The 12,993-nt window shown below is 34.4% G+C and overlaps 1 protein-coding gene across 3 annotated transcripts in view; it reads left to right on the forward strand.

The window, feature by feature from the left end:
- The window catches only part of LOC118187912 (dyslexia-associated protein KIAA0319-like protein), a 268,310-nt gene that overhangs the window by 142,531 nt on the left and 112,786 nt on the right, over positions 1 to 12,993 (forward strand). For all 3 annotated transcript variants that reach the window (XM_085809395.1, XM_085809397.1, XM_085809396.1), the window contains one exon: positions 1,411 to 1,543. In XM_085809395.1, the coding sequence (XP_085665521.1) occupies positions 1,411 to 1,543 (133 nt within the window). The remainder of the gene's footprint in view (positions 1 to 1,410; positions 1,544 to 12,993) is intronic.

The following is a 12,993-nucleotide window of genomic DNA, read 5'->3' on the forward strand; positions in this document are numbered from 1 at the left end:
CTTGTAAGGTATCGGAGGTATTCAGTAGCAACAAACATATGTATGATAGAATGAGAGAGAGAAATGTTGTTAGATTGGAGGCAGGCCAATCACAAGCACAGCTGGCTACAAAGCTCGGTGTAATGCTCAGTGTCATCTGCAATTTGTGGAAATAGTTTCAGAACACTGGATCCATATTGAGAAGACTTGGACAAGGTTGGCCAAGATCCAAAGTGACAAATGATGATGGTTATTTGGCATTTTCAGTTGCGACACAGCTTCACAACTCTCATGTGAGTTGTATGATGCTACCTGAACTCAAATTTCATATTGTACAGTTGCTTGAAGGCTCCATGAGATAAAGCTGTATGCCAGAAGACCAGATGTGTGCATCCCGGCCACTGCATCACACTAGAAAGCACATTTAGCATGGTACAGACAGCATGTGCCTTGGACCGGAGTACCGTGTGGTTTTTACAGATGAATCAAGATTCACCCTGGACACTGATTCTTGACATACCTGTATCTGTGAAGAGCTGGGAATATAATATCTTTCCTCTCTCATCAAGGAAAAAGATCATTAAAATGGCAGAGGTGCAATGTTTTGAGCAGGCATTATGTTGGATGGTTGCTCATTCTTGCATGTGTTTGACAATGGCTTCCTGAATGCTATGAGGTATAGAGAGGAGATCTTAGAGCCTATGTTCAACTTTTCAGGGGCACAGATGGTCCTGGATGCCTGCTAATTGATGACAATGCTTGTCCACATAAGGCTTAACTGGTCAACAATTACATGGAGAGTGAGGATATTCAGGGCATGGATTGACAGCTGGATCTTGTGACTTCAACTCTATACAGCATATCTGAGACACACTTGGGAATGCAGTTTCATCTTGCCATCCCTTCCCAAGAACTATCCCGGAGTTGAAAACTGTCTTGCTGTGGGAATGGGATGAATTGCCACAGGGCTTCTCAACTGCCTCCTACCCAGTATGCCGTCACCCTACACGATATGTCTGTGAGAGAGGACCATACCCCAAATTAGACTCATATTCATTTCGATAGCAGAGTGTGGATTTTGGACATCCTTGCACAATGAACTTTGCTGATAATCATGCATACATGACTTTTGAATGGCACATCTTTTTTTCTGTGATAAATGTACATTTATATCAAATTTCATTGACATGTGTCCATTTTTCAGAAATTTTACATAATCTGCAAATTCTTGTAATTTTGCCTACGAGTATATATGCTGCTGTAAAAAATTAAATAAAATTAATTAAGTAACTTATATATAACTCTTGGTTATTTTTTTCACATTATTACTTATGTTTTAAATTTATAATGCATTTAGTAGCTTTTTGTAATTTACTAGGATGTTTTTTAAATCTTTTTTATAATATGAATGGTATGTAATTAATTTTATAGTTAGCACAGATGATGATAAGATAGCGAAATATCAATGGGAAGTGTTAGAAGTGCCTATAGGATACTCTGTCCAACTTAATGAAACTCCTACTTTGCAATTAAAGAATTTAATACCTGGTTTTTATCGTTTTAAGTAAGTTATATTTTGTATTTAAAGAATATTTAGCACTATTTTAATTAAAAGCAGCTTAATTTAAGTGTTGCAGTTAAAATTTTTTGCTTATCTGCTTTTGTGCAGTTTGTGAGATAGTTCTTATTTTTTAAATGTTATAAATTTAGAGACTATTACTAAAGCATATTTTATAAACTTGCTGCAGTTGCAGCCTTTTTAAAGAATTTAAAATAAGAAAAGCTTTTTCACTGCAAAAATATGTTACATTTTATACAATTTCCCTTATATTAAATAAAATAGGTAGGTGGTCACTGCCAATAAAGTCTATCACAGTCCATTTGCATAATTGATGGATGTTTGAATTGACAAGTGAAATGTCTAATGCCTCTGTGGTATTATAACTATAGAAAGCATGGGTAGGGGTACCGTCATTGAATATCATAAACATCTATTAAATACAGCAATTCTTCTCCTCTGCCATTGCTTGAGGAACAGCCCCAGAAGAGATGTTTGGCATTGAGGTCACCTAAAATGAGTGTGTTGTCTTTTAGAGCCAATGAAAGTCAAAAGTCTTTTAGGAAGTCAAGATTGGTAAGGGGGTGGTATAGATTGTAGATATGAAAGAGTTTGCCTCTCCATGTGACAACTATGCCCTGAATTTCAAGGTCAGAACTAGGAGTCACAAAAATCAATGCTCTTGCAGTTGATACCTCTGATCAGAAACGTCAGACCCCCCTCCTCTCCTGGAGGCTATGTCAAGTCGATAAATGTTGTAACCTTTAATTTTCAAGTTTGAAGTCATAGTTAACTTCGTTTCTTGGATTGCTATAACTTGTACACTCTAGTAGCTCTTGATGAGAGTACATTTATGTTGCACTGAAAGATTTTTCAGGTGTTTTAGCTTATTATGAGACTGTAGATGCCCCTCTCAAGTTCTACTGGTCACCTCAAACTGTGCTCTTAGCCGGCAAGGGGATGTACCTGGGCGGAATGGGCGAAGTACGTCGGAACACTAATCTCCTGGAAGGGTTGCCCAAGGCATGAAGGATGTTCCATTATGCTCAGCTAAGACCTGCAGGCAAAGGCACTTCTTTCCTTGGACTTTGCCCAGGGGACTCCAATTTTTTTGACCAACAGGAGCTGCTCACTTCCTCCTCATTATTGTTTTGTTGAGTATTGCCATTTTTTGTGACTCCTGTTATGCATGTGTGCAGCTGTTTTAACACTCTCAGTCCAAAATTGTATTGGTAATTCTGCATCAATTAACATAGCTCTGGCAGTTTCAGTTTAGAGTCTGATTGAAAAGTTTAGCTTTCCCATTATTTTTTGCAGCATAAGGGGTTGTAAGTTCATGTTTAATTCCCCCTTTTTTTTTTTAATTATACTTTTAGCTAAGAATTCACTACCATTATCACTGGGAATTCTTTTTAATTTCTTTGCTGTTTGTCTTCTTGGGTCATCAGCTTGATTAAAGATTCTGCAGTTTCACTGTTTTTCTCAATTATTATCATAAATATGTAGTTGCTGTAATCATCTACCACTGTTAAAAAATAGCTTCCGCTTGATTTCTCAATTCGTCCAACGATATATGTCATAAATATATTCAGATTGCTTAAATGTCACACTTTTATAAGATATCCATGTCATTATTTCTAATGTATAAGGTTCACAGTTGTTTTTGGAAAATTTTTTCATTTTCTAATGCAGGGACCAGTGAGGGTTTTTTTCCCACTTCTGTGAGTCTGATAATTTAGACGACCTAGTCTGTGATATCATAGTACATCCCTAACATTACGAATTTTAGTTTCTTCAATTATATATTCTTCAGCTTCAAATTTATTTCCATTTCTGTTAGCTAGCTGTATATAGAATATTTTTAAGTTTATTGGTCATTTGCTTTAGTTTTGTTAAAAATTACTTTAAATCATGATCTACAATTTTTAAAACTGTCAGTAGATTTTTCACTTAAATTCGGTATTTTCAAAACATTTTCTACTCTCAAAATACTCTTATTTCTATCACTTTGCATTCACATTTGCACTTTGCACCTATACTAACAGATTTGATGATGCCTCCTTTTTCATCTGTCATTATTTGTCATTCTTCATCTTTAAAACTAGCAAATATTTCTTTAGTTGTTGCCGTGAGATGTGGCTTCTCAATCTATAATCCATTTAATTTTTCTGTTGTCTAGTTCTTTTATTTCATTCCCTTCATCATCTTTGTTCGACATTCAATAAGTTTTATTTATTATATTTCTCTGCTTTCTGTGTTCTTGTTTGGCTTTCATTTTGCATTCAGTTGGTTTGTGGCCGAACTTTCCATAACTATAAACACATAAAGTGTATAAAGTATAAAACTAACACATAAAGCACTTTATATTATTATTGTTGCAACATTCTTATATAAAATGATCTAATTTTCCACAAATAAAGCCTTTTCTTTAATGATATTTCGATTTTATCCAGTTTTCTTTCGTTTTAGAACCTACTTCTATTTTGTTTTGTTTCTGTTTATTTTATTACATCAGTTTCTTTTATTGCTTGTCTGATTCTAGCTATATGGTTTTTTCTGTTATTTCTAATAATTTTGCCATCAAATTCAAAATTATGCCTAAATCCTTCTAATATGAAATAAAATTAAAACTGTATCTTTTATTTCATCTCTCATTTGAATACTTTTACTTTACGGATTTACAGCTCTTATTCATGTAATCAGCTATAAATTCATTTTGCCTCATTTTCTGTTGAGCTAATTCTGTTCTATATTTGGTTTGAATATTTTCTGTCTTTGTCACCATTTCATTTCTATTTTCCACCATACAGTGAAACGTCGTTAATTCGGACACCCATAATCCGGACCTCAAAGCTGAAAACTTTCTGCGCATGCGCCGCGTTGGCACATGCGCACAGGCGTTTTACGCTTGCGCGTAAGACCTTGACGACTGAGTATATGCGTGTGTGCAAGCGCAGAATATGTTTTCGCCTGCGTGTTTAATGTATACCGAACGGTGTAAGCTAAAATTATCTAATTATCTATTTCAGTTAATGTTGATGATTGCGTTGTTCCTTAATTTTCGAATTGGATCGTGCTTATTATTTTTTTGCAGACTGTAAGAACAATTTTATAAAAGTAAACTTGAACTTTCGATTATGTCAAGTAGAATTTCCGATGCTGGAGCTCAAAAAGTATCTACAAAACGAAAGTATGTTCCGATGTCCATCAAACAAAAAGTGAAATTGCTGCAAAAAATGGATAAAGGCATATCCGTCTCAAAATTATGCAAGGAATATAACATTGGAAAGTCAACTGTATATGACATTAGCAAAAAGAAAAAGGAACTTTGTGATTTTTTTGTGGATTCTGACACCCCACTTGCAATGAATAACAGAAAAAGGGTTCGTCATGCTAAAAGTGACGATAATGACAGAGTGATGATTGAATGGGTCAGACAGCGTGGCAGCGAGGGCATGCCATTGACAGGTCTAGTGGTAATGGCTCAAGCCAAAATATTTCATGAAAAAATGAACTTAAACGAAGAATGCACATATTCGACAGGTTGGTTAACAAAATTTAAAAATCGCCATGGTATAAGACAATTAAAAATTTCTGGTGAAAAATCTTCAGCTGATACTGAAGCTGCTGAACAATTTGCAGATGAAATCATTGAATTCATTACTAGTGAACAATTATCTGCAGAACAAATTTACAATGCTGATGAAACTGGTCTTTTCTGGCAATATGTACCGCGAAATACCTTGGCAACCTCTACAGAAAAGGCTCTAACTGGTGTCAAAGATTCCAAAGCGAGACTAACAATTTTAGCATGCACAAATGCTGCAGGAACGCACACATGCAAACTTTTCATAATTGGAAAACATGCACAACCTCGAGCGTTTAAAGGAGTAACGATTTTCCCTGTTATATATCGCGCAAATAAAAGAGCATGGATGACACAAGTGTTGATCAATGATTGGTTTCAAAATCATTTTATACCCGAGGCTTGGCGACGTTTGAATTCGGTTGGTTTACCTGATGACTCAAAAATAGTTCTGATTGTTGATAACTGTTCAGCGCATACTTCACTTAAAAGTTTTAGTGAAAGATAATGTATCCGTGTTATTCTTCCCTCCAAATTGTATGTCTATCATTCAGCCTATGGATATGGGAATAGTGCACACGCTGAAATGCAAATATAAAGCAGCATTTTTAAAATCTATGTTAAATTTCTTGAACAGTGGCAAGACTATTCAAGAATTTTTGAAATTTTTTAGCATAAAATCTGCCGTGTGGAGCATCGCAAGATCGTGGGAGGATGTGTCTCCAAGTACGTTAAAAAATGCTTGGCATAATTTATGCCCATCTACCATATTTCATGGTGAGGAGGATGAAGATGATAGCCACAAATTTGAAGGTTTTCGGCCATCGCAAACTAAAGGTGAAATTTTTCAGTTATTGGATTTTGTAAAGAAATGTGGAGAAACGGTAATAAATGAAGATGATATAAGAGAAGTTTTTCATTGCGACAACAATGCCCCAATCATCAATCAATTAATGGACAGCGAAATCTGTAGTATATTTCTAGATCCAGAAAATATCGCTTCCGATAGTGAAGAAAGTGACGCAGACGTTATTGAAAATGAAACAATTTCGATTGACAAATTAGTCGGTATTCTCGACACCGCAATTATAGGACTTGAACAGCGGAACTTTATAACTGAACAAGAAATTATGTTTGTTTATAGAATTAAAGAGAAAGTATTATCACATAAAACGAAGCAACTTAAACATCTTACATTGAAAGAAATGTTTAATAAAGTAAACAAATAAATATTAAGCTTTTTTTTTTTTTTTTTTTTTTGTAAATTTTGATACCCTTTAGATCATAATTGTTCTTTATTTCATAAATTATGGTTTCATATTTTTAATTTTAGAATTTCTGCATGCCATCTTACGAGATTTAAACTGATGATCTATAATCCGGAAAAATCGATAATCCGGAATCGCCGAAGTCCCGACGAGTCCGGATTAACGACTTTTGACTGTAGCTTCTTTGAAATCTTTTCATTCACATATTTTATTGCTTTTGAAGCTGTCATAGTTTGATTAATTAATTTCTTGCTATCACATTATTTCCACCCATATTTCCCAAATTTTTATTTCATTTTCATTATTAACATCATCTCTTTTATGTGGCTTTGGTGGCTCATCAGCTTCTATCACAGTTCTCTGTATTTTCAAACTGCTTAATTCACTTTCGATTCTATTCACCTATATAAGTAATTATCATCAGTTAATTTTTCTGTGTGAGTCAAATTTATCATGTTATATCAATATTTTCTAATTTATAGTCACTAATTATAATATAAATCAAATTTATCTCTGAATGAAATTAACAATATTCTTAAGCCTAAATGTTCTATGTAAAAGTTCTATGTGTGTTCAATCTTCTATGTGAAAGTTTGTCAGCAAAGCGACAGCCATGTTCTGCTACAAATGTTGGTGAAAGTAGTCAAATAAATTATATTTTCTAAGAATCGTTTGATTCTAAAAAAAACCCCCACATTACGGTAATATGTAAAAGAAAACTTTATTAGATAAGATTTATTACAACAAGCTTTACCACATGCTTCGAAACCATAATAATATCTAAATACCAGATATATTTTAACTCAGTGTCTTACAATCAAAAAGATACCAATGTTGCCAAATGTTAAAACTTAAAATTATACTTTTATGGACAAATGCTATCAATTTTGAAGAAATAATATGTTAAAAATAGTATGCATTCATGAAAAATATGCGGAAACTCATGTTTACTGTCCTTCAGTCAACATTGCAATATTTGCTTACTTTTTTGATGCACTCTGTGCAGAGAGGATTCTTGCTAATGAAGCATTTGTAATGCATATACAGGGTGATTATAATTAAAGTTTAAGTTTAAAAACGCTATAAAAAAAGAACCACTGATGAAAATGATGTGAAATTTGAAAGGAATGTTATTGAAGAAGGCGGAAAGCGTATGGCAGAAGAAAAAATTTAGTTTCGAAAGTTAGCCACAGATGGCGGTGTAAGCGGCAGAATCACGACGAGAAATTATTCGTAAAACAACGGCTAAGGTGGAAGTTACACATTAAAACGTATTGATAAATTAGAATTGTTGAATTATTTTATTTGCATGACTGTACATATCACATCGAAAGGGACAAATCGGTTTCAAGAGTTTTGCGGCGACGTACCGCATAAGAACCATTCATCAAAGAAGTTCGGAACTGTCGCGAGACTGGCGCAAAACATGTTCAATATGGTGTCCACCATTGTGTGCAACAAGTTGAAAGCGACAAACAGCATGTTCCACAACGGATTGCAGTGTCTCCGGGGTGATGTTCAGAATGTGTTGTGAAATGCGTGCCTTTAATTCCGCTAATTTGCAATTGGAGCACGGAACACAACATCCTTCAGATATCCCCACAGCCAGAAATCACACGGAGTAAGATCAGGCGATCGGGACGGCCAGGCTGTAGGGAAATGACGGCTGATAATTCGAGCGTTCCGAAATGGCGCCTCAGCAGCTGCTTCACGGGATGTGCAATGTGCAGAGGAGCGCCATCTTGCATAAAAATGATTTCATCCACACATCCATGCTGTTGCAGAGCTGGAATCACGTGGTTGCGCAAAAGAGACGCATACCTCTGACCAGTGACGGTTGCGGTAACAGGACCGGAAGCACCCGTCTGCTCGAAAAAATATGGTTGTAGGATGAATGATGCCATAAAGCCACACCATACCGTGACCTTTTCAGAATGAAGTGGTACGGGGTGCGTTGCCAATGGATTTTCTGTTGCCCGTATTCGACAATTCTGGGTATTCACGTATCGTGTCAGATAAAAATGGGCTTCATCTGTCCACAAAATTTTCCACGGCCATTCATTATCCACTTCCATGCGAGCCAGGAATTCTAACGCAAACGCCTCCCTAGCTGTCAGGTCAGACGGAAGCAACTCCTGCACATAGCCAATTTTGTACGGATAGCATTGCAGGATGTTTCGTACAATTTTCAGCACCGTGCTCGTAGGCCTGTCCAATGTTCGGGCAATTCCTCGTGCACTGCACGGTTGCACACCACTGGCCAACCCCTCCTGTAATGCTGGGGCCACTTCTTCAACTACCGTCGAATGCACTCGTTTTCTCCCTCTAGCAGATTGCACATCAAACGAACCTGTCGTTTCGAATTTTTGCATCATTTTCTTTAGACCTACGACACTCATTGGACCAATGCCTTCTTTTATACCCTTCAGTGTCCTGAATTTTTGCAAAGCTACTATTGCACAATCATCATTCTTGTAATACAGCTTTACCAGCAGAGCGCGGTCCTGCAGTGAAACACCCATGGCAAACGTCTGAGACGCAAAATGAGGAACAGCCTGGTACCTGACGGCTTTATAACACTGAAATTTAACTAACATTTTAATTTACGTCTTTTTCCGCTTGCAGCGCCATCTGTTGCTAACTTTTGAAACTAAATTTTTTCTTTTGCCATACGCTTTCCACCTTCTTCAATAACATTCCTTTCAAATTTGACGTCATTTTCATGAGTGGTTCTTTTTTTATAGCGTTTTGAAACTTAAACTTTAATTATAATCACCCTGTATATCTTACTAGAAAGGTATATTTGAAATCTTTTTCTTACAAGATCAAAATTTTGCTTAAATCATGGAGGAATTCCTGAAAAGGCTGAATTTGTAAGTCTTAATTCTTTAGGTGACTGTGTCAATGCAGTTTGTTACATATTAGGCTGAACTAATATCTTTGCTAAAATCAACATGAAAATTCACCAGCTGAGGAAGCTTTAGGAAACGACTGGTGTAGAATAAACGTGCTTGTTGCACTCATACCATGTATTTTGTAAAAAGAATCATTGGTCAGCATTGAATGCAGTGACTGCAGGAATAAATGGAACACTTTTTGTCAAGTTAAATCATTCATGGCAATCATGTCTGGATTTTTCATCATATTTTGCTGGATGATGCATAGACACCAGTATAATAACAAATTTTCTTTTTTTGGAAATAAATGACAAAATTGAAAGATTTTTAATGCATGTATTTGAGCAGCATTGTACTATTTTCTCCTTGCACAATAAAGCTTAAGAATTTTTTTGTGAATGGGAACCAGTTACTTGCAATTATTTTTTTAATGAGAATATTGTATAGGTTTAACTAAATGGAAGACTGCTTGTGTGAGCTTTAAAGGTTTCTTTTCTTCTTGTTAAAATTCATAATAATTATAACCTTTTACCTATATAAACACTTCCAATTAATATATAATTGTTTCAAGCTTCACAAAAGCATAATGTCTTTATTTTGCATTTTTTAAGGCATATACCTCTTAAATTTCCATAGTCTCTAAATTGACACAAATTTCATTTATATATTGATTACACATAGTTTAGTTTTTTTTTTAATTGAAAATTTTGAACAGCTAAGTTGTCATATGTTAATCTTTTCAATCTTGTTTTAAAATTATGAAAGCACAAGCAGTTAAGTCAAATCAAATAGACCACTCTAAGCATTAATGCAATGAAAACTCTCATGCCCCTTTCTATCAGTGGAAAATGAAAAAGCTACATCTTCATAATGTAATTTAAAAATTATAATATAATGTTAAAAAGTTTACCTTTTAGCAGAATTTTTGTCCCTCAGTTCAGATATATCATCATTACAATAAATAATTTTCATTGCTTGTATCTTTTGAGTTGTGCAGATTGCAATATGGATGATCTCTCTGTTGAAATGGTAGTTCCACACTTCTTCAGGTTCAGATTTTTATAAGTTTTGTCATTTTTTAAGTTACTTGGCAACTGAATCAACATATTGCTCTTACAGCACAAGCTATCTTATGGGCTAGTCTTTTGAAATAATTTTATCCATAAAATTTTTTACGGTAATTGACAGTGCTTCCTATACATCGCTTTCCTAGGATACAGATATTTCTGAATCATTATCCAGACTACAATTCAAGTCATTACAATCGTTTGCAGCTAAATAATTAGTGTTTGACCAGTTATTTAAAATTCCCTGTAATTGCTTCTAAGTTACAGACATGCATTGTTTTGTATATCTCTTAAAAAAATACATACCTGGTTTTATAAAAAAATTTCTGTAACAAAAATTAAATGTAACACATAAAATATAAATCATGTAAAGGATGTACTGATGTCATGGATATAATAAAAAGTTATTATATATTTTCTAACATGCAGTTATTCAGACACTAGAACAGGTCTTTGTGACCGTAATATGGTGAAAAAGAAAGTTTTAATATTAATATTCAGTATATTCAAATCCCAGGCTGGCTGTATGGGTGTTTATATGATTTCTCCCATGTTTATATATTATATGATTTCTCTCATGTATAATGTGAATGCAGGGCAGTTTCCCTTGGAAAGTGTGCCACAAAAACATGCTTTCTCTAATACAAATGACTTCTGCATGCTATTCCGTAACCTTATTAATGGTAAGTGTACATTACATGCTTGTCATTAATAATTTGAAATGCAAGTTAATGAAGTCTTTAAATTTTTTGCTGAGACAGTTTGCAACTGATTTACAGCCAAAACGTTTGTTACGTGTATGCTTTGCTTTGTAGCTACAATTGATAAATGACCACACTTTGATTATAGTTTCGGGCTTTATTAAAGCTTTCATTGTTGTCTGCATATTGATTTATTGCAGATTGGTTTCCACTGCTTCATATAATGATTCCAAATGCTTACAGTGTGATATGTTTTAAAAAGTTTTAGATAACCTTGTTTACCTTAGCCCTTAAAAGTGTTTGTAAAAAATACTAATGTCAACAAAGCACTATTAATCCTTAAACTTTTGTTACAGTTAACACATTAAAATATTCTCATGCTCAACTATTTGTATAGAAAGTGCATTATTAGTTCACTTGAAATATGCTATGAAATTAGGTGTCATGGAGCAAAGGAAATTTGTTTTGCTAGAAGACTTTCTATCACTACTACGTATTTTATCATTTCCTAGCAATGGAATGAGGTGGTTAATGAATTTTATTCCCCCCATTCATTACACTATAGTATAAAGCATTCATATGCTTAGCCAAGAAAAACACATTTTTACATATTCTTTTTTATTTGCTCAATGTAAGAATTTTTATCCTGATTTGGTTATATTTCATTGAGTCTAATTTCCAGTTAGCCAGATGGCTAAAAGAAAAATTTAAAGGTACTGTATTATGAAGTGAATCAGTTTGCATTATAATGAATATCTCTTCTTTTCTTCTATAAAAACAAGTATCACTGATTTGCTAAATTTAGTAAACAGCTAATGGTATGTAACAAATAATCCGGATGTAAATTTTGACCCATTGGTGGCTGAGTGCCTGTGATCTAGGTACACTGTTAATTTGTCTGAAGATTCCTAGGAACTGAATGAGTAAGCTGTATCATGATATTCTCATGGTTTTTTCCCATCTGTAGCAAATAATATTAGCCGCATCTCTTACATATCTTCATATGTCCATCCCGTTTCTTCATAAGTCAATTCTTCATATGTCCATCCCGTTTCTTTGTCAAATGTTACTTGAGTGCTTAATTGTAATTCATTAATGTCAGTTTTTGGCATTAACAAAATGATTAGCAGTTTGTTAAATATTTTGTTTTTGTGTGTGTGCGTATTTTTGACCCGTGCTTAGTGCTGTTTTCTCAGTTAGTCTGATTATTTTATAGATCTGTTAAAATTTATATTTTGAACCCAATGACCCAAAATGTTTCCTACTGCTTCAAAACAGTTGTGAAGGGAATGTATAAATGTAGAGTTCAACTTAAAAAATATGCAGGTATTGTGAAATTTGTTATTAATATCGTAGTTATTTATGTGAGATACTATGTTTATTCTGAACTGAAGAGTATTTTTTTAGATTCGATAAATTATATAGTATATTGCAGAGTTGCCAACTCTCCCGATTTAGGCGGGAGACTCCCGATTTTCGACCGCTCTCCCGCCAACCCGATTTACAATATATTTCTCCCGACTTTTTCTTATTCTTAAAATTTCTCACGATTTTTATGCAACTTGGCTTAATACTTTGTTATATGTATAAAAAAAGTGCTTTTGGACGTCTGAAAGCAATTGAATTTTCTCTACATTATATCTAAAACAAAACCTTGCGAATCAGATAGCTTCTGCTTTGTAAGTGAGAGCATTATACGTATCCAGAAACGTCATTCTCCAGTTCTCCAATGGGCTTTGAGCTCCACTGCGTGTCAGCTGGCATATATTAGCCAATGAGGACAAAGCAAGTTGTTATTTGGACGTTCTTTTTAGTTATTTCGTTCATTTTGTCTTGAGTTGTGTGAGTACACGTGCCTGAGGGAAATAGTTTTAGAAATTATCATCTTTTGTTACGTCTGCGAGAAAGGTGAAATACTCGTGTACGTTTCAAAAATC

Source organism: Stegodyphus dumicola, chromosome X2, assembly GCF_044657685.1.
Source record: "Stegodyphus dumicola isolate Sdum_Otavi_A_Nest chromosome X2, ASM4465768v1".
In the NCBI taxonomy this organism is placed as follows: domain Eukaryota; kingdom Metazoa; phylum Arthropoda; class Arachnida; order Araneae; family Eresidae; genus Stegodyphus; species Stegodyphus dumicola.